Genomic DNA, 22,906 nt, shown 5'->3' on the forward strand with positions numbered 1-22,906 from the left:
TTGGTGTTTCGAGGAAATTTCTGTATGTCAGTATCTTTCACCCATTAATCGATGAAATTTGTCCTCGCGTCACATAGGCGAAATTTGATCCGTCTCCAGTGCATGCGTTTGTTTCAGCAAGATTTCGCAGTTGTCACGTTTTGGCAATTAAAATAGAGAGAAAAACAGACAGAATGCTTTCCTAAAGGAAAAATTTATCCAGAAAAGTCTTTGTTTACGCCTAAGAAAGAAATGCTTATAATTCTAAATGCGAGACGAGAGACGCGAAAGCGATTTGAAGGAGCTATCAGTCCATTTCGAAGCGAATTTATCAACCCGTGCGTGGCACGTTTTTCAAATTTTCGCAAAAACTGTTCAGAATATAAAGAATCAATCAATTAGAATAGTATTTCAGTACAAATTCACGATCAAACCTGTAATTTTTCAGCCGTTGAATTCCCAGAAGTACTAAAAAATTTTGTAGAAAGTCCGTGGCCTGAATAAGGATTTGAGATGTCTGCGCTCCGCTAACTCGTCGACTGGATAAAACAACAATTGGTACTCAAAGCACAGTTTCTTCGGCGTTATTTCTCGGATTTCCGCTATCGAAACTGTTGAGTATTCCTTAGCCTGCAATGCAGGCGTATTCTTGGAGCGGGAGCGCTGAATAATCCTTCGTTGCTGTCATCTTGGGCGAGGAAGCGCGAGAGGGCTGGAGCGAGTCAAAAGTGACCCTAAGGGAGTAGACGACTGGCAAATACATGAACTAAATTTATTATTCAGCGCTCGCCCATGAAAAACGCCTGCACTGCAGGCTAAGTATTCCTAAGTAGTTCTTCTTTTGATGTACCATTTCGAAAAGTTGTGTTTTCGTTCGGAAAACGCGAAAATCGGCGACTAAAAAATGGCCGACCCATGCAAACCCATGCAGCGACAAGATTACCTGCGCATGCGTTTAAAGACCCAGACGGCGATTTGTGACTGAATGAGGAAAACGAAAAAAAAAAAAAAAAAAAAAAAAACGAAAGGCAATTATATTCAACTTGGTCTCCCTTTGGGAAGCCCAAGTAATAATGCTTTGACGTCACACAAGTAGGGGTGAGTGGGTCCCCTCCCTCGCGATATAATATAAGTGGCAAAAAAGGATTTTTATTGGCCTGCTTTTGTTGAAAACAATCAGAACAATACATCCCGAGTAGGAGAGGGAGAGTTTAAATAATAAATTAATGTACAGATTTGTAGCTACTACGAAGAAAAAAAAGAAGAAAAAAAAAAAAGAAATCGACCCGTTTTTAGACGCAGTATGCTCCTTCAGGACATCCCGCGTAAAAAAAAAAAAGAAAGAAATCGACCCGTTTTTAGACACGGTATGCCCCTCAGGGCATCCCGCGTAATTAAGTACACGCGGGAATTATAGTGAGAATAAGGTATTATTTTCCTCAGTATTCAATATGTTAATATCATGCTTTGTTTGAATGTCATTTCTTGCATGCCGTCTACTCTCACGGCACTTAGGAAGCCTGCAGTCATGGCAGTGTGCTCGTTGCAGGGCATAGCTTGTGTACTTTTGCAAGTAGCTATATTCAATTTTGGCTGTTCATCAGCAAAGATACGTCATTATTACATCGCAGCTTTAGAGAAGGATTGGAATTACGCGCCAACAGGATTTGATATGGTTAAAGGCGTTCAACTGGAACAAGACAGGTAAGACTCGGAAACTAGACAACAAGGGAGTATTCCATTAAGCAAGTTCAGCAGAACTGCATGAAATTGTGGAACCATTTTGCGCACGTACAGCACGAGTACTTAAGTAATACTACTTTAAAAAACTACTGCCTTGGAAGCAAAGCGACGATACGACTTTAAAAAAATGACCGCCTGGGAGGCAAAGCAACGGGTGGATCTAGCTGTAGCCAGCTGTCTAGTTAGCTGCAGCTGCCACTCTTGCGATTATAAAGCTGTCCGCTCCGGGCTAGCAGGTAAGAAATGCCGGCGTCACATAGTTCACACGGATGTCTCGAAACCTCAGAGCCTTCGCTTGAATACTGGAGCCACGGAATTTAGATGGTGCATATGTGTATTATGGTCGCACAAACAAGCTAATCACAGCAAAACCGGTTTGATAATGAATGTCGCTTTAAAAAGACAACTTAAAGAAGCTCTTAAAGCAAAAACACAAAGATCTCTTAGTTTCAGCGAGGGAAATATCATGTTATGTAATAATGAGATTAAAGCGCTGTCTCCTAATGGATCCTTCCTTGTGTAAGCCCGGGGGCGGTACTCCCATAAATTTGGAAACCCTATTTAAGGATGAGACAACAAACAATGACATCCTATTCAAGGGAAAAACAAAAACTAAGAATTTAATGTCGTGAACGGCTTTATTTCGTTCCTGTAACATCGGAAGTTACGCATCAAGCATAGAATACCGTGAGGGTAAGCCTAGTTTAATAATATGCCATCATAACCATGGAACATCTTTCAGTGAAGTTTGTTCACTTTTGACAGTGTTAGTTATGCTGATACAACTTATATACCCTATCTAAGGATCACACCGGGAACACAATGCCAACCGCACGTACAAAAATGACTCTCAAAAATCATACCCTATCACGGCGGCACATACCTATCTAGCCCATATCTGGGACTACCCACCCACCACCCCCCCCCCTTCCCCCCCCCCGTCCCCCGGGTGTGAAAGCTAATACAGTTTGATCTATTCAGAAGCTTTGGCTGAACGGAATCTGGCTAGATTGCAGAATACCCGGTCCACTAAATAAATATTCAAGTTAAAACACTGCTCGATCATCTAGTCGTCCAGTCGTGTTTTGGCAATGTTGCATGTTCACGCAGAGTCGTGCAGTGCTGAACAAACACGCTTTTCGTATATGCAATTAGTCTGAAATGTCAGCCGTCTCCTCCCCCTAACGGCTGATCGACATTTCAGACTAATATGCAATTTGTGGCGTGTGTGTTCAATATGTCACGCTTCGGTGGGTGCGCACGGCAATCGTGCGTTGTATAAATTCGTTCTCACAGAAAATAAAGCCTTTGATAATTTTTCTGCATTTCTGTTTCATTGAACCGTTTGAAACTTCTAATCCCTTCATTGCCAGTCGTTCGAAACATCCAAGCCGTTCACCGATAAATAATTTTTCCATAGCCGTTCTCTTGTTCACCAGCTACGAGCCGTTCGAACACTTTCTTTAGCCGGGGTGTCTCGAAAACTAAGACCTCATAAAAAAAACATATCTTTAATAAGCTTAGCACATAGCTCATCTTCAAGTGATGTTTTATAATTCCTGGGCAGTCATCAAAGAAAGATTTCTCGGCAAGGGTAAAACGCCGCAAGTAGGAAAGTCTTATAGTTTTCCAAAGTGCTATCCAAAGTACTGTTAAAATAGGCTCATAGAAGTGCATGTAGTTGTGTTTTTAACTCCCATTCCTCGCTTGGCGTTTTACCCATGCCGTGCAAAAATATTAATACCAGAGTATAATTGTATTGATGCAAATGCTGCTTGTAACTTTTTTGACCTTCCATTTGTTTTCAAATGACAAAATATCTGTCTTGATGAATTACATAATCTTACTTTAGCGATTCGATTAGTCAAAATCAAACATGCACATTCCTGGGTAGTACAGGGGACATGAATGTCAAAATCGGAGGTACCGGTTGTCCAGAAATAGACTTGTCCCATTCGCCGTATTAGGTAATTTATCACTGGCAAACCATCAACTTGGATACCGAAATTCTTTGGCAATATAATTTTGTAAAGTTTAAAAACGTTTTTGTGTCAGTCTACTAAATCTCTGGAGTCACCTTATGCTTTTATGAGTTCAAAATTTAGACCCCTTGTGTGCAAAGGAAAATTGTCTAACTTCCGACAGGGGATAGATATGAGGACGTATGTGACAAGTGATCGCTTACGGGAGGTTAAAAACAAAAGAAAATTGCAAACTGTCATCTCCAAAAGTGGTCGCGGACGCCTGCGAGAGGTGATCGCTTACCAGAGGTTCCAACTATAGTTATCTGACTGGAAAAATGTTGGTAATTTGGAAAAGTGGTCGCTCATAAGAGGTGGTCGCAAGGGGAGGTTCGACTGCAATTCAATCACTCATACGTAGCTTCATTCCAAAAAAAACCCTCGAATGTTGATTGGCTGCGTAAAGACTTCCTACATGTTTGCGTGCACGAGAGTCTTAAGTGGAGTTCAAAGAGCAATTTAACGATTATAAGTAAAAAATGAATAAATATGGTGTAAAATTCAAAACCCTGTCAACTCAAACACACCATTACCAAAAGGGTTAAAACCTGCCAAAGTTGTCCCACTTTCCAGTTCGTTTTCCTGGATGCTTGAGATAAGAGGCGGAAAAGGCGTCTGCTCCCACAGGCGGCGACTGACGTCGATAGCAGCTTCCTGGTTGCTAGGTAACTGGTACCTTTAACAGTCAGTTGATAACGTTACACTGAGCAGTTATAACTGGCTATGCATTGTGTTAGAAGTAACTTCAGAACATTCGGCTGAAATTAGTCCATCAACTACTGCTTTGACGAACTTAGGACGCTTGGTTTGATATTAGCCGAGTCCACCATGGCCAGTTAATTCCCACGGCAGACAATTTGACCACTTAAATCTGATCACATTAAAGGGGTTCTTCACGCAAGACAATGAATGACTGGGCTTCATCCGTTGGACTTAAACAAAGTGGTCCCAACTGAGCGAGGTGGTCATATAAACAGGGAGGTCTTGTGTGAGCAAACCTTTTGAAACCTTGATCCTACACAAATTAAGAATGCACCTTGGTTACGTTTCAAGTTATCAAATGTTGTATAAAAATTATCTTTGCAGTGGTGCTTCCCAGTTCACCGTATCAGGTCCTCATAGGATAGGAAGAGTTTATCGCAAGGTGCTCTATCGTGAATTCACAGATGGGACATTCACAGAGGAGATCCCCCATCCAACGTACCTGGGCCTTCTAGGACCCATAATAAAAGGTGAAGTGGGAGATACTCTAAAGGTTCACTTCAAAAACATGGCCGACCGACCCTATACAATGCATCCGCATGGGGTCTTTTATGACAAGGGTTCAGAGGGAGCTCTCTATGAAGATCATACCAAGGAAGACCTGAAAGGGGACGATCATGTGCAACCAAATATGACCCGTGTTTATGAGTGGGCCATCCCTAAAAGTCATGCACCAACCAAAGATGACGAGAACTGTTTGACATGGGCTTATCATTCTCACGTCAAGCCTGTTCAGGATATCAACACTGGCTTAATTGGTGAGTAAAATCGGCAATAAATTAAAGTGGAACAACAACAAAATAGCAACGACAACTGCGAGTAAGTACGGTGACAACAAGGTTAGCACTGATAACAAGATCGTACAACAACGAAAAAAAACATTAACCACGGCAACCACAGCATGTAGTTGTTATTATTCCTTAATTTCTCTCCTACTTCTCCGTTTTTTTCCTTAAAAAAGTTGTCACTGTGTGTGTGAACGTTTGTATGTGTTGCCATGCTGTACCTCCCCTATCAACATTTAACTTCAAAAAAAAAAAACTATTAAGAATTCATAGGCCCTTTGACCTATCAAATGGTCGAACAGTGGTTTTAAAACCCGATAAAACCTCCTCCCTATTAGTATGCGGTGTGAAATGTCTTTTCTCGTATGCTAATTTCCAATGTTCACAAAAGCATCATTGTTATGAACTCTCTTGACAAACGCTTTTCCAGGAATGTTTTTGAAGCCGTTCAAAAAACTCGCAGCATGTGTTTTATCGGGTCTAAAACCACTCGGCTGCGCCTCGTGGTTTTAAATCCCGATAAAACGCTGCTGCTCGTGTTTCAAGCATTACTTTATTTAGTTTTTTATCTCCGCTATCAATGTTTTATATAATTTAGATTATTTAATCCGGCTCCCTGTCGTTTTATGTTTAGTTATTTAGTTAGTCATTTAGTTAATTAGTTATTCTTTCGTAAATTAACTTTGACTTTTCTTATGGGTAAAATAAAGTGTTGTTGTTGTTGACAAGGAGGAAAACAAAAATATAAACAATAAACAACAACGATCGATGGTGACAGCAACAAATATCTTGACTTTGATGACTTTGATGAATGTAAAAATGACGGAACAACATGGAATCTAAGATCTGATCGAGAATTACAGTGAAGCTCTCTTGAGTATCTAATCACATGTAAACTTTCTATTTGTTTTTACGTCTTCTCTCCATGGTTTCTTTACATTTTTAATAGTGTACCTAATTGTATCTCCCGTGTTATAATTTCTTTTGTGTGGCAAAGTAAATTGAAAAAAAAAACTTATGTTTGTATTGACGACCATAGAGAGGCCACTTAATAAATCGTACGAATTTGTTCTATTTTTGAGTTTATATTTATTTTGCTGACAAACAGGGGCGATCTTAACTTGCAAAGAAGGAACTTTGGATCCAAGCTCCGGGACTCGAACAGATGTAGATAGAGAATTTGTACTCCTTTTCACCGTTTTTGATGAGAACAAAAGCTGGCTCCTTGATCGCAATATCAAGCGATTTTGTTCAGACCCTGGCGGAGCTATGAATCTGAAGGGAGATGGCGCATTTGTGAAAAGCAACAAGATGTACGCCATCAATGGACGCGTGTTTGGTAACTTAGGGGGATTAGACTTGTGTCTTGGCGACAAAATCAGCTGGCATATGTTTGGTATTGGTGCTGACTACGATGTCCACGCAGGTATTGCCTATGTTACTCTTCTAAAAAATGGAGAAATATGAAACTACAGTTCACTTGACGTACGTTTTAGCCAGCTAGATTTCAATTTCGCCAGAGTGACTCTGAACAATCCACCGCGTTAAATATTAAAACAACTACTTCCTGTGGGAAAAGATCAAACCTCCTTTAATGAACCAGATTCAGCCGATTCAACGGAACAAGCTAATACCGTAAGGCAATCGTTTGGATTCAATGGAAACGAAAACTGATTCAGTTGATCGCAAAATCCCGATTAAGACTGGATCAGACCTCAAAGGAATGTTTTTTTCTTTTCTTACTGTATCACGGCAAAGCAGAACAGAACTCTTAACTCAACTTACCTGGATTGAATGTTTGTTTGTTTGTTTGTTTGTTTCAACAGAGTTCATAAGGGGATTTGTTCACCGTAAAGAGATTCGAGTGCTGATGTTTAAATGTAAGCGTTAGCCGGCTCTTCGTCAGAACGACGAAGGGCTAACGCTCGAAACGTCAGCACTCGAATCTCGTTATGGTGGCCAAACAGTACCTTCTCAACTCTGTTGAAAAAACCAAACATTCGTTTCCACTTCCCACTGACGCAACACCACAGTTCCTTTAGAAACTAACCTCCTTATTTCTTGGATTGAAACTGTTGAAACCAGCTGTCTTCATCACATTTGAAGAGAAATTTTTAAGGCAGGATGAATTAATAGTTGGCACTGACGACAAATTTAAATTGCGCGAAGGTCGATAAATGGAGTGTAATGGTCCTAACATTTTTTGGAGAGCGGAGGGGGTGGAGATGGGGAAGAGAGGTAAGCCTGTTGATGGCCTAATATGCTACCTTGGGGAATACCAATGCCTTGTTCGCTCAATTCAGACTAGGCCTTGGCTATTTTGTCTTTACTTTTTCTGTCTTTCATTTCATTCCTTCTTCTCGCCTCGATCCCTAGCTGTATCGAGTGGAAAGTGACCTCTAGCTATAAATCAAGCTGTCTTTCCAGAATCACAAATAATAGCAAAATAAGACATATCCTGTGAGATTAGGAGCGATGTGTGGCAATTACATGTAATTCTTAACGAGCTGCAAACGGCTGGTCCTTTGACATCAATTCAGCTAGAGAATGAAATCATGATCAATAAATTATTACTGGGCCTAAATATCCTGTCTTCAATCCTAATGATCGTTTGTTCTTGTTCAACAGCATATTTTCATGGACAGATCTTTAGTATTGACCATCACCGAAAGAGTATTGCAACCCTTTTTCCCGCGACATTTGTGGCAGCAAACATGAAGGCCATCAATCCGGGAACTTGGCTTTTAAACTGTATGGTAACAAGTAACTATGACGGAGGGATGTACGCTTTGTTTAACGTAACGAAATGCGCCGGCGACGTTGTTCCGCCAGTCGCCAGCGGTGGCATAACGAGAAAGTATTTCATTGCTGCCGAGGAGAAGATGTGGAATTATGGGCCGAGTGGTGTGAATAAAATGAATGGAGATCAACTCACTAAACCAGGAAGGTATGGATAATTACTAAATGCAAACTAAAGATCGTTTCGCGAAAGGAACAGATCATTATCATGCACGAAATTCTGATTGATGGATACAAAATGCCATTTATCGGCCGAAATTAAAACTCGATTTTCATTTCACCACAAACCTATTTGAGAAACTCACAACATAGGGAGGGGATCGCATGCGCTCTTTTTTATACATTGGCTTAACGTCTAATTGTGGCGATGAGGCTGAAAGTTCTTATCTTTTTTGCCAATTTGTGCCTAAAAACTCAGTTCTCAAGATGTTCCTCAAGTTACCCGTTAAAGTATTTCCAAAAAAGCAATGCGCACATGAGAGCAGAAAGTTATCAATGAGCATTACATTTTGTTCTGTGGTATCAAGTAATCTGTGACTCTAGTGTTGCGTTCAAAATATCGTGCCACCCAGTTCTCTGTATTTTGGACTGTATAGACTAAACTGATACATTTATTTTACCTGTATTCAAACTGCTCTTTTGAAAACAAAACAAAAACTGATGGTCAAAGTAAAACTCAGCCTAAACGTTCTTACAAAAAAGGATTTTTTAAAAAAGAGTATATGAAAGTGGCGCGCCGTGTAGTTTGGGATAATTCTTTAATTTGAACCGTGCCTCCTGATAGCGAACCTTCCCGGAATTCATTTCAAAGTTTCCGACAAGACAATATCATGGTTTTTATGACTGAAGACCACTTTGATTATTAGGTTAGACGAGGGAAAAAGAAAAAGGATAAAAAAAATACTCTTTCTAGCGCCGATACAGCGTGACAGCGTGACAGCGTGGCCGAGCGGTTAGGGTGCCGGACTAGGGATTCAATTCCCGCTCTGTCTGCTAGCTAGAGTTTAAACCATGTTAAATTCAATTTGAATAATGTTTTTGTGAAGATTAATGCTCGGTAACACTAATGCCGAGGGTAAGTAAAGGTTATGATGATGATGATGATGATGATGATGATGATGATGATGATGATGATCATCATCATCATCATCATCATCATCATCGTCGTCGTCATTATTATTATTATTATTATTATTATTATTATTATTATTATTATTATTATTATTATTATTATTATTATTATTACCTCCTTTCAACAAATTTACCCTGACTTTAAACGCTCCTTAGCGCCTAAGTCACTTACGGAGTGCACAAATATACGATAAGTTGCAATTCACAGTTGAAGCAGTCTTGTCTTGGAGATTCTACTATTTTGCCAAAGTCTTCAGTACATTCAAGACACGAGTAACAGACAGAAACCGTCATTTTGTTTCTTAAATTGGGTACTATGTCAATAAACGTCTGTTTTCATTATTTCAGCGAGTCATCAGAATACTTCATCCAAGCAGACGATAGAATTGGAGGCACTTATAAGAAGGCTTTGTATATTGAGTATACAGACGATACGTTTAGCACTCCGAGGAACAGAACTGAAGATGAACTACACCTTGGTTCGTTGGGCCCTGTTATTCGTGGGGAAGTTGGTGATACCATTGAAGTTGTCTTTAGAAACAAGGTTAGTTTCATCATTGTGAAGGGCATATGAAATCCCGGAGAATTCTCCCCTTTAAAAATGAAGGGGGTTGCTCGTTTGAAAATTTCTAAAACACTCGAAAAGGTACCAGAATCTAGTTTTGTGGGCGTAGTCCAAATTCATTTTTATCCCCCTGAGGAATCAATTCTAAACCAAAAAATAGCTAGCGATAGTAATGGGAAACGGTTACGGTTCCCGTCATTTTCCCCAAAGGACCCAAACAGGTAACCCGACAACTGTAGCGGCGGTCCTTTTGGATTTTAGCACCCTAAGAGGTACCAATCCAAAAGATACGACAAACACTCTAGTCATGTTTATAGGCGAATAGCCCCCTCCCCCAGCTATGAAAAACTGCGTATCTCAGCAATGTTTATACGACAGAGAAATCAGATGATTAACTCTACAGCTGCTCGGGGGGGTGGGGAGGAGGAGTGGTCATGGATTCGTACTGAACCCACTGAGGTCAAACAGTTCTCTACAGTTCTCTACCACCGGTTTCCTTACTAGGGACATGCTCAGCACTTAAATTTCTACAGTTGATTTGATTCTTTGGTTTCTTAGTTTTATTATCTTATTTAGCTGCTCTATTTTCAATAATTATGAAGTACCGAGTGAAATATGTTCATAACAACAAGATTATTTTTTAGTAATATTGAGAACCGGAGGCCGGCGATTGTCCAAAAACTTCTTGAATCCAAGGTTTTTTTTTCGCAGCACTAGTAAAACTGACAATTGGTGAATCAGAAAATTAACGCTACAGTGAAAGTTAATGTGATGAAGTTCTGAGTCCAGAGAGAAAATGCCGGGAAACCAACGAGATAGGAGGTCCTGAGGTTCGATTCCCACGGAGAGCTTAAAAGTTTTTTCTTTGCATCGTATGGTTTTCAAGTTTCTTTCTAAGGCTAAGGATTACTTGGAAATTCATGGTTTCTCCTCAGCTCTTTAATTTTTACTGCAGAGTTAATTCTGTGCCGGATTCATTATTTGAACAGTGTATAAGCTAGTAAGCTGATCGCTTGACGTTGAAATTTAGGCTTCAAGAAACTACAGCATTCACGCTATTGGTGTTCTGTACAACAAGTCCAACGAAGGAGCTCTGTATGTAGACGGTACTTCTGGGGAAGATAAAAGCGATGATGCTATTCAACCGGGAGGAACATTCACGTATCGGTGGACTGTGCCCGAGGAAATGGGTCCCAGGCCTACGGACGCTCACTGTTTAACAAGAATGTACCTGTCCTTTGTGCACCCAACTAAGGACAGATATGCTGGTATGAGACACATTTACATCCCCTTTCAATTAATACGTGAAAAGGATGGCCGACGGCTAAATGTCCCTGCTAAAAGTACAATGTAGTCTATGTCTATTTGGCCAAATTGTCGTGGTGAGAGTTATGTTGTCGGCTAACGCAATTAGAAAGCATCCCCGCTAAGGACACTAGTGTGAAAATGATCCCAAAAGTACTGGAATCTCGTTTTGTTGGCATGGCACAAATTCATTTTCAAGCCTAAGAGATACCAAATAAGTTTACTGGCAAATAGTTCCTGTCTTACGTTTGGCTCAATACGTACCCTAAAAGGTGAGGCACGACAACTATTTGATTCACACCTAAAAGGTATGAATCCACATATTTTCTACCCTAAGAGAACTCTAAAGGGAAAGACAATCACCGCCGACATTTTTATATTGGGAAATTGTCTATTTTAACAATGATATAATTTTTCTATCGAGGGAATATGGCGGGCTTATAGTTGCCCGTCGTAAGTTTTAAGAACATTAAATTTGCAAGAGGCAATATCATCTTATAGTTCCTCGACAGTACTATCTATTATGCACTGTTTTTTATTGTTTATCCCTAAATCTTCTTCTGCACAAGTCACTGAGGATTTACAGCTCAACAAGATGGCCTATAAGGACAAAAAGAACAAAAAACACTGGATGAAAACACAACAAATGCAACTTGTTTGTTAATGAATTGGAAGAATAAATGGGATTTTTATTGCGGACGAGTAATATCCTTCCGGGTATTTTTAGAGGACGGACACTATGTGCTAAAAGTGTCCTGTCACATGATCAATTTTAACCAATCAGACTCGGATAATATTTAGTGATGAACTATAATCACTCATAGAGACCTCAGCGTCAGTGATCTAATTGTAAATTAGCAAATGTTTTTCAAAACTAAAACCATGCTCATTTGCAGGTCTTTTCGGTCCGCTGTTGGTTTGTAAGAAAAACAGTCTGGACTCCAGCAATAAACAAAAGAATGTGGACAAAGAGTTTGTTCTGCACTTCGTTGTTACACTGGAAAAAAATTCTTGGTACTACGATTTCAACAAACAACAGGCTAAAAACTCTTCCAGTATAAATGAAGGTAAAATTTAAAACTCTTAATATATAACGAAATACTTTGGTTCATGAATTCTCTTTATAGTATATTTATTTAGCTGATTTGTCGTTAACCAATCCTTCTCGGAGCGTCTTGCTCCTTTTTATAGCTGACAGAAACTTCATAATTACGTGCACTATAAACTTCATAATGTAAATAACTAACTAACTAAATAAATAAATCGCTTTTGTTTGACGAGTGTGACACTTAACAGTCTGTTACGACTGACAACTCTGTGGCCCTCAGGTTCCAGATCGAATTGGAATTTGAAAATGTTGGCTTCTGAGGAGAGGGGAAAACCGGAGAACCCGGGGGAAAACCTCTCGGAGCAAGGACGAGAACCAACAACAAACTCAACCCACATATGACGTCGAGCCCAGAAATCAAACCCAGGCCACATTGGTGGCAGACGAGTGCTCTCATCACTGGACCATCCCTACTCCCCCATACCCTCATACCTGGGCCAGGGCTTATAAGTGGAGAGATCAGAATTTGCGTTTCAAAATTGGTTGCGTTTGACAACAAAACAGCTTGAGACACAAAGCCAACAGTTTAAAGTAGCTAAACCTCACAGTCCACGGAATCACATTCGGAAGGGCCAAGAGTTTCATCTCTCTTGCCATCAGAGGATTTCGGCGTTTAACTCGGGGAGGGGGCGAGGGCTTTAATTTGCAGCTGAAGATGACACCATAAGTATATCTAAATATGTCGTGTAAACTTAAAAATGTTGTTCTGTTTCTTAATAAGTTGCAGCACATATATATACCATTACGTCGATCTCACCAGTTCATAATGCAGAAGCGTTTTTCTCTTTTTAGCTGACTCCTCTTACATCAATAGCAACAAGATGCATGACATAAATGGATATGTGTATGGGAATCAGCTGGGTTTGAACATGTGCAAAGGCGATCGAGTGGCCTGGCACATCATGAGCGGAATACTGATGCATTCAGCTTATTTTTCTGGTAACACTGTTCTCTTTAATGGCAAACGAACAGATGTTATAGCATTAATACAAGGTAAGAGCAGCTACTGGAACAACGACGGACTGTAATATATACCACACTTAATATTCTCCAACTCACGAAACAAATAAAACGAATAAGGTATTTTCCTGATGGCATCATTGACTACAACTACCAGAATTCATTTCGTTTACCAAATCTTACCAGCTTCACGTTGTCAATTGCGTCGAAACAACAATGATATATTGCTGGTAAGTCCGAGGCTAGAAACAAAAAAGACTATGGGGGATCGCTCGTTTATGGTACCTGCCCCAGTCCTATGGAACAGCCTTCCTTTGTCAGTAACTTTACAGGAAATTAAACCAGCAAATGCTAGAGAGATTCCTCACCAATTCCACAAAACGTGTATACAAACGGTGATTCTACGATTTTAAATTTGTAAAGTTTAGTGTTTGTGAACACTTTCATTTAAAGCTATGCATTGTAAAGCTCTTAATCTCGTGTCTATAAACGTGATACTGAAGACCAGCGAGTAGATTTTTTTCCAATCAACCGTGAGGTCGAGATATTTATCACGTAACACAGCAATTAAAAACATAGGGGAGGAGCTTTAACTGTCACCCCGCACTCAGTACCATAGTGGGTGTGCTAGCTAGTTTGCTTGTTGTTTGCTTGTTGTGGCTGAGAGTTAAAAACGGACGAAAAGAGCTTGTGAAGGAAGCGCAGTGGTAGTCTTGAACCCAGACTTCCCACGGTCAGGCTGAAAGAAGGATCTCACTTTTCTGTACAAGATCGAGTAAGACCCTTTTACTAAAAACGAATCACTTTTCACCAATAGGATCTCTTGCCACTGTTTATATGACACCTGATAACCCAGGAGAATGGAGAATAGTTTGCCTAACAACAAGCCACCTTACCGGAGGCATGGAAACAAAGTATACAGTGCGAGAGAATTGTGGGAATACAACTTCACAGCAAGCTTCAGATACCATCAGGCGTTACTATATTGCAGCGGTTGAGGAGACCTGGGACTATACACCTACTGGACGAGATATTTTGAAAGGGAAAGCCTTGGAAGAGAGCGAGTATGTTTAACTTAATAGGTCATTTCTGAGTTGTTTTGAATCTCATTATGAAAACGAGGCTTTGTGCATTATTTTTATTATGACATTAGTTTTCATTTATATGTAAAAAAAAACTAATTTTCATATGAAAGGCTTTGCACTTAGCCTCGCTTTAATAATGAGGTTCAAAGCAACTCGGAAATGGTCTATTGTTATAGCGTTAAATTATAAAGTAAGACACTTGCTCCTTTCTGTTTGATGTCACAAGTCCTTTAGTTCTGATTCCTTTAGTTCTAATACCATTAATGTTCGGTAATTGAATTTGAAGGTTTATTTTACTTTTTCTCAGGTAGTATTTTCATTATATATTTTGTGATTTATTTAGCCCACAGCTAGTATAAGAAAAAGGCCCTGACTTCGAGAAGTTTGATTCGTCATGATTAAAAGATAGGAGTGATGTTTTGAAAGTTCTCGAGAATTTGTTAACTTTCAAAGACATCACTCGCGTCTATTAATCACGAATTGTACCAGATCGAAAGTCGTACACTTTTCCATTTATAGTACACTCAGCAAAAGTACCGGCCAAGTTTTCTTCAATGTAAGGATTGATATTGCACTCTTCAGCTCAGCGACGCCAAACATTGACCCAGGTTTCTGTACTTTAATTGTGTTATTGTTGCTTGCTTTTTCTTTTAAGTTCTAGAGCACGTCTTCATTGGAAACTGTAAAACAACTGTTGGCCATAGTTTTGGTTGGCGTTCGAATTTGCCCCGGTTGGCTGTAGAAACATTATAGTTACACCCTACAGAGTATAATTTGGAATTGACAAATCAGGACTGAGAAGTTTTGTTAAGTGTACTATAATAAATGATTATTGTCAAGATGATTATTGATGATAATGCAAACGCTTGACTTAGTAAGCTTCGTCAACTTGATATACTGTTTATTAAGACAATTAAGCAAGTGACACCAACCCACGGCCTAGCCAGTACCTTACGCATGCGCACAGCCATATCACCCGGACAGTGGCAGTCATTGACAGCTGTTCATTAGCTGGGATGGCTTTCGTCAGTAGGATTTGATGTTTATCAAGATCTCTGCTATCTCATGTATGATAACCCTGTTGTTTATTTGAATTTAGGGAAGCCAAAATATACACTACACGAGGGCCAAAACGCATTGGCCATCAGTACAAGAAGGCCATCTTTCGAGAATTTACCGATGCTACGTTTGTAACAAAGATGGAAAGAAAAACCGAATACGAAAAACACCTTGGAATTCTGGGACCGATCATGCGCGCTGAGGTTGGAGATACCATTGAGGTGGTGTTTAAAAACATGGCGAGTCGAGATTATTCAATCCACCCACATGGAGTATTTTACAGGTAAGGTTCTAAACGCCTCGTGAGAATAGTGAAAACGCCTTAATTAGAGAGGAGAGGATGCAGAGAAAAATGAGAAAATTTACCAAAGGAAGACATCACCTAACATGAGGCATTTTGCAGCTAGGCGCAAGACTTAGAAATTACCATGGGCTATAACTTAGAGAATACCGAAACGTGAAAGGAGATGGAAAACTTAACAAAATGGTTGTTTGTGGCCCTTTTATGGCAATTTGTATTTTTGGAAAATTTAAACGAATAATTTGTGCGAGGAAAAATCTTCATAAAATCTTCAGGGACCTTAAACTTGTAGCTTACGTGATCCCCTAGATGCCAAGGCCAGGACCTATTCCTTTTTGAAGATAATTTTATCAAAACGAACAACAAGTATGATTGAAGTCATTTTTGAAATAGTGAATTTTATTCGTTTGCTAAAGAGAGAAGCGCTTTACTTGCAAACTGCACTAGACCTTTGTGGTTCGTTTTTTCTTAGAAAGAAGTATGAAGGTTCTAATTACCAGGATGGAACAAATGGTGCTGACATCGCAGATAATGCCATATCTCCAGGGAAAGCATTCAAATACGTCTGGAAAGTTCCCGAGCGTGCTGGACCGACAGGAAATGATGGAAACTGTCTGGTGTGGTCCTACTACTCCGACTCTTTTTCTGTTAAAGATTTCTATTCTGGGCTTGTTGGACCGCTTATTGTTTGCAAGAAGGTAATGATACTTTAACTTTAACTTTATATATTCTGACTTTATTGAATACTCTTCTTGAGGGTTGGGAAATAACTGATTACACAATGAGCTGGAGAAAATAAAAAACACTCGCTCATAAATACTTTTCCAATGCCCGTAGTAAACCGTTTCAAAATAAAAATTTCTTCTGAAGTTAGTTAACAATACAATCATTATCTCTAAACTGTCTAATAAGCGTTTCATTCACCCTCCCCTCCCACATCGTTGCATTAGCTGCTACCTTTTAACGTAGAAGAGAGACTGAGACGCATTACTGTCAACTCCCTTGGACACCCACACCCCCATCCCTCCAACAAAGCAGACAGTTGGTGTCGGCTCCTACCGTATTTATACGACAACTATCCTCTGGCTGGGCACCTGTCTTAATGCGAGCGACTCCTTTAGACGAGCAACCCCTTAGGGTGAACACGTGACACATGTGAAGTCTGTCCCTGTAAATCTGGAGCTCCAAGACAGACACCTAAGAGACAGTAAGAGATCATATAAAGATAACAAACAGAACCACATGGGAGGCGTTACTCAGGTATGTTAATTAGCGACGTAGAGATGCGGGCCAAAGTTTCAGATCCCGAAACGTCCAACGCCCTAGAACGTGGCCCAAAAAAGTCTGTTTTCTTTCCACATAAAAAAAGGAAAAAAGCATGAGATTGCCAGATAGTCATAGCGTTCACGTGAGTTTTTCATGCACCAATCACAAACTTTAGACAGGCTTCAGTCATTCTTTCAAAGTGAGGGGGGGAAAGAAACATTTTTGTTCAGGAAAACCACAACAGAGAGAATGTCTCTAATTATCTTAGTTTCAGTCGGTAGCTAGAGCAACGGACGATCAAATTCGGAGGTCGTGGATTCTTGGGTTCTATTCCGGCCGGGGCGGACTCAAGCTTTCCCTCGTACGGTATCCCATTTCCTCATCAGGGCTAACGCTCAGTAGGAATTTTAATAGACATCTCAGTGGTAGAAACAATCTTTCTTAGTTTAAGAAAACACTTGCACAAGGTAGCCACTTCTAGCTACACTTGCTGAGTCGGTTCTTCAGAGCTAACAACGCACATGATAATCTACTGCTAAAATGTCGTTCGTTTTCTTATATTAAAAGGGTACGCTTAAAGACAATTATTCCCGCCGCGATGTGGACCGCGAGTTTTTTCTTCTGTTCGCCACATTCGACGAGAATAGAAGCTGGTACCTTGACGATAACATCAACAAATACTGCTCAGACCCAGGCCCTATTGACCAGCTTAAGAAGGATGCGGGCTTCAAGGAGAGTAATCAGAACTACGCAGTAAATGGCTTCCTTTATGGAAACTTACCTGGTCTAAAGATGTACCGAGGAGAGAAAGTAGAGTGGTACTTAATGGGTCTTGGAGACTTAACAGATGTCCACACAGTCCACTTCCATGGGCAAACATTTATATTCGTAAGGATGAAAAGCAATGCTTTTATTTAAGAAATAGAACGACAGTTTCTAGGTTCCTACACTCTGATAATGATATGTATCAAATAGAAGAAAGATTCTTGCAGTTAGTACGCAACATAAGCAGTTGTGAAAAGAAAGCCTGAAAGAAATTCTGGCTTGAACAGGATTCGAACCCATGACCTCAGTGATGCCCATGCAGTGCTCTACCAACTGAGCTATCGAGTCAACTGGGAGCTGATCACATTCTGAGCTCAGTATAGCCCGTCATTATACTCCAATGGGGGCGTAGAAAAAAATCCGAACCGAAGCTTTAGCCGGTAGACTAAGAAACTCAGCAAAGTAGTGTGACATCATGAACATTTCCAGTAATCGTGTTAGACTAATCAAACCTAATATTCGCTACACCAGAGCGGTAGAATTATAAGAGAACGCACAAGCAGCTTAAGAATTTGAGTGGAAATAACACAATAATTGTCTTGTAAAATCATTCACTTCGATTTTACTTTTACTGGAAATAAATGAACCCCGATCCAGGCCATTTTCTCTCCAGCAAACAACTCGGCCGAAAAAGAATTGCAAAAAGATTGCTGGCTACAGTTTTTTTTTCCAGCCAGTGGCCTGACCTCATTGCAAATGTATTGCAAACTAGCAAGAGAGGATCCTCTCTTAAACATAAGAAAAGCGAAGGTTATATCCAAACAAAGTTAAATCCAGCCTAGCGTCCACTCAAAGGCCAGGTCACCAAAAACACAAATGTAAAATAAGCTGTTGGCATTATGGGTGAATCTATCTCAGCCCAGCGAGCAACAAGTTTGTCAGTTGCAAGACTTTGTTAAAATAAATTCAGAGTTTAACGAATGCTGCTATTGTTTTGTCACAGAAATCCTCCACACTTCACCGCGAAGATGTGTACGACCTTTTCCCAGGAGTCTACGCGGCTGTGGAAATGGTACCTGACAGTGTTGGGGACTGGTTGCTACACTGTCACGTGAACAATCACCTTACAGGTGGAATGGAGACTTTATTCACAGTTTTGATGCCAACCAGTAAGTCCCGTTTATTCCTGTTTACAGATGTATCGTACAAGTGTATAGTTCGTATTGGTCCTCTTTAGTCATAGGCCTTGTAGAAAAATACCTGAATGTTATTCGATGTGCAGAGATTGTATCGCATTTAGGAAATGTGCGTACATGATGTGAGCGTGGAATGTTTGCAAAGGAGTACAAGAAGATTAAGGCTTGGTTCAAAAATTCTAAACCAACTAGGCATTTGATTTCTAAACACGAGTGAGAAGGCATTTTACCAAAGACTGAGAAAGTTCATAGCTGTTTTGACCTGTTTCCATTCGCTTTGGTTTACCCTTTATTCTCTCTTGTTTAATTAATTATAATATTGCTTACAAACACAAATACAAAGCAGAAAAGTAAAATATAATATCTTGGTCTACTGATGCATACAAAGTGAGAGTAAAATGGCGATGCGCGCACCTGCTCCAAAAATCTCCTGTGCCAATAACAAAGGAATCGGACATTTGTACAGCTCTGTGTATATGTTGGAGTAACAACACTGCGCCATCCCGCCCCACCCTTACCCACCAAAGGTATCTACCTTACTATGACCTTCACATATCTCAAGATGAACCTTGGCCATGACCACCATTAGTGAGATGGCGGACCGCTACTACCAGCTGCCAATGGTGCCTTGACAAGCTGATGTCCCTAGTTTCGTTGCTAACTGTCTTTATGATTGACGAGTCTTTAAGCTGGAAACACCACGTTTCTTTTGTCTGTTCTCGTATATCTCGAAACACTGGAATAATTTCGAAATTAAGGTATTACCTCTCAATTAAACAACGAAGACAAATATACTATAATCTAATCTATCCTTATATTTCTTATGGCATATTGGCTTGGGGGAGTGTATACAAAACACATATAAGAAAAATTCAAGTGAAACAAAATCATATTGTAAGATTAATATTTTTTGCCAAATCATTTGGCAGCGAAACAGAGAAAGCCAAACCTTTGCTAAATCTACTGGGCCTTCTGACAGTAAATAATATTTATCGCCTACAAGTGCTGAAATTTTTACATTCATGGCATAAAGGCCTCCTGCCTGAAGTGTTCGACAACATGTTCCAATATGCTAGTAATATACATGGCTACAACACAAGATATGCAGCTAAGCATAATCTTTATAAGCAGAACGTAAGAACTAATGTAGGTAAACAATTAATCTCCTTCATGGCAACCGATATTTGGAAAGACCTTCCAACTCCTTTAAAAAAACTCATACAAAGTGTGTCTGCTTTTCCGAAACAAGTATTACGTTATTTACTGTCAGAACAACAAATGAACTAATTTTCTTTTATGCTGACCTCGTAACATACGTTAATTTTTTACAATTAATAAGTTCTTCCTTCCTTTTGCTTTTTCATTTTTTTTTCTTTCTTTTTTGCTGCTATCTAGAACCTAAATTAGCCAGGGAGCTAACAAGATAACCAAATGGTTCATTTAGCTTCCTTGCTTTACACATTATTCTAACTAATAATTAATTTAATTCGATATATCACCGCTAAAAGATTGTAAGAATCAACATGTAAATTGAAAAAAAAAAAGCACAAATAAAGATTATTATTTATTTATTTTATAAGCGCCGTTCGACCAGTAAGCGATATGCAAACGCTTACAAAAACGCTTCTGATATCCATTCATTCATTCATTCATTCATTCATTCATTCATTCATTCATTCATTCATTCATTCATTCATTCATTCATTCATTCATTCATTCATTCATTCATTCATTCATTCATTCATTCATTCATTCATTCATTCATTCATTCATTCATTCATTCATTCATTCATTCTTGAATTCCCCGCACCCAAAAAACTGACAACCAGAAATGCGGTGCGGGATAAGCAGACAATTCTTAGCCCATTTATTGAACTAACCAACTAATCACAAGACAAAAACAACTGTTTACACTGTTTAAACACCAAAAAATTAAACAAACTCTATACGTTCGATGCGGCCAAAGTAAATTGAATAAATAAAACCACTTATAATGACTGTCAATCATCAGGAAAGCACAACTAAAAATCGTTACGAGGAAATGGATTACAGGATTCCAACCAAAAAATAAAAAAGAACAAAATTTAACTGTCCGCTTGTAAAAATCCACAATGAAACTTGTTTACTGTTTAGCGAATATGTACTTGCTAGTTTACATATCACACTTTTTTCCCATAATCTCACGCCGGCACTTAAAACACACTGCCGACAAATGCACTTGTGCTTGGGAATTCAAGAAACCATTTATCTTTTGTTTCATTACGCTTCGCTACATTCAGGCAAAGATAAATGAACAATTCATTCATTCATTCATTCATTCATTCATTCATTCATTCATTCATTCATTCATTCATTCATTCATTCATTCATTCATTCATTCATTCATTCATTCATTCATTCATTCATTCATTCATTCATTCATTCATTCATTCATTCATTCATTCATTCATTCATTCATTCATTCATTCACTTGCAAGCCTAACTAAGATAGGGTTAGTCTAATAACTTGCAAAAATAACGATAGCAAGAAATAACTAAATAAATAAATCTAAAAAGGTGAAAACCAGATCAGTTTTTTTTCTCCAAAGCGGACTTAAACCTCTTATTAAATTTATTCCGGTACAAGCTTCGTGTGACGCACATAAGTACAATTTGTGGCCGCGAACAATCAACGATTAGAACTCTTCGTCATCTAAGATTTTAAGTCTTACTCAGTTCAGCAAAAAGCTTTAAATCCGTTGAAATTAATGCCCATCTACTTGATTTACCTACCGTTTTTAAGTTTTAACTCAGCTACACTTGTACTTGTTACACTCTAAATATGCTACGTTTTTATTTGCACAACACTTTTGAAATTTGTTGCATGTCCAGTTAAGGATTTTGCAAGTTATTAAATTGAAAGAAGATGATGATGAACAAGATCAGTTTAAATGTAGTTTTATTTTTACGGTTATCTCCCGCATGCTCGTAATAGCTGTTTGTTTCCATTCTTCTTTCTAACAGGTAAACCGACGGTATACAGCACTGGATCGGAAACACAAACCAGCCGCACTGTTTTTGCCATCTATTTCATATTTCTTGTTTATTGGCTTCAATATTTTGCAGCTCTGTGAATGTACAATGTACAATACTTTTAACGCAGTATTTTCCCAGTATTTTGTAAGCTAACAAAAGCTAGCGCCATGGGTGAAAGCAAAATGTTTAGGAAACAAAAACAGAAAGAACACCGAATAAAAGGTAAAAGTAGTGCTCAGTAGAACTGCACATGCGCGCACGCTGAAGTTTAATCTACAGGTTAAAAAGTTGTAACCAAACTCTTTTTATACATATTTGAATGAGACCCTGTGTGGCTTTGTTCAATGCTAATTGAATAAAAAAGACAGTCACTTACATTTTTTTTTGCAAATCATGGTGTGTTGTATACATTTGTAATCGTTCTGTTTTACTGAGATATTTAAGTGAAAATAAAAATGTTGTTGAATTTTTTGATATAGTTTCTATTCGTCGAAGAATAATCAGCCTCACTCCAGAAACTGTGAGGAGTCTGGTGCGAGTGAAGGATTGTGGGATTGTTTGGATAGACGGATAAACATTGTGCCAATCGGCTTCTAGACTGCAAGCAGTCCCTTTCTGGATAGTCGAGAGGTCGCGCGAAATAGCCCAGCGCGAAAAAACTGGAGCAAACGAGCGGAAAGGAGTTGGGGAGAGGCGTGAAAAAGGGGATACAAAACTTCTCTCCCCCAGTCTCTTCTCGTTTATTTCTCCTCGCTCCAGTCTCGCTGCGCTGTGAGCGCACCCTCTCGACTGACCAGAAAGGGACTGCTTGCAGTCTAATCGGCTTCCTTGCTGCTTCCTCACAGTTTTTGGAGCTAGTGGGGAATTATTTCTTTGATAAATAAAATCAACAATGAATTTTATTATTCTATTTTATTTCTCGACAGTAGAAAAAATATACTAGAATTAAACTATATAAAAGCATGGTGAACAACTTAACAGTCTACATTATAAAGTATAGTGCTGTTTTCATTTGAGTGCCGAAAGGAATTAATTCTCCTTTGCTTTGGTTTTGCCTTGCT

The 22,906-nt window shown here is 39.2% G+C and overlaps 1 protein-coding gene across 1 annotated transcript; it reads left to right on the forward strand.

Annotated features, from left to right (window-relative positions):
- The first annotated feature begins 1,428 nt into the window (after nucleotides 1-1,428).
- LOC146469681 (hephaestin-like protein) lies at nucleotides 1,429-22,015 on the forward strand. The gene is made up of 14 exons (XM_085122995.1): nucleotides 1,429-1,683; nucleotides 4,830-5,263; nucleotides 6,399-6,716; nucleotides 7,919-8,237; nucleotides 9,569-9,764; nucleotides 10,816-11,053; nucleotides 11,987-12,157; nucleotides 12,991-13,191; nucleotides 13,976-14,222; nucleotides 15,343-15,585; nucleotides 16,076-16,301; nucleotides 17,437-17,757; nucleotides 18,638-18,803; nucleotides 21,834-22,015. The coding sequence occupies exons 1-14, from the start codon at nucleotides 1,442-1,444 to the stop codon at nucleotides 21,941-21,943; spliced, it is 3,432 nt and encodes a 1,143-aa protein (XP_084979121.1). The 5' UTR covers nucleotides 1,429-1,441; the 3' UTR covers nucleotides 21,944-22,015.
- The last annotated feature ends 891 nt before the right edge of the window (nucleotides 22,016-22,906 follow it).

This window comes from Pavona decussata, unplaced genomic scaffold (assembly GCF_977016875.1).
Source record: "Pavona decussata unplaced genomic scaffold, jaPavDecu1.1 SCAFFOLD_120, whole genome shotgun sequence".
Classification (NCBI taxonomy): Eukaryota; Metazoa; Cnidaria; class Anthozoa; order Scleractinia; family Agariciidae; genus Pavona; species Pavona decussata.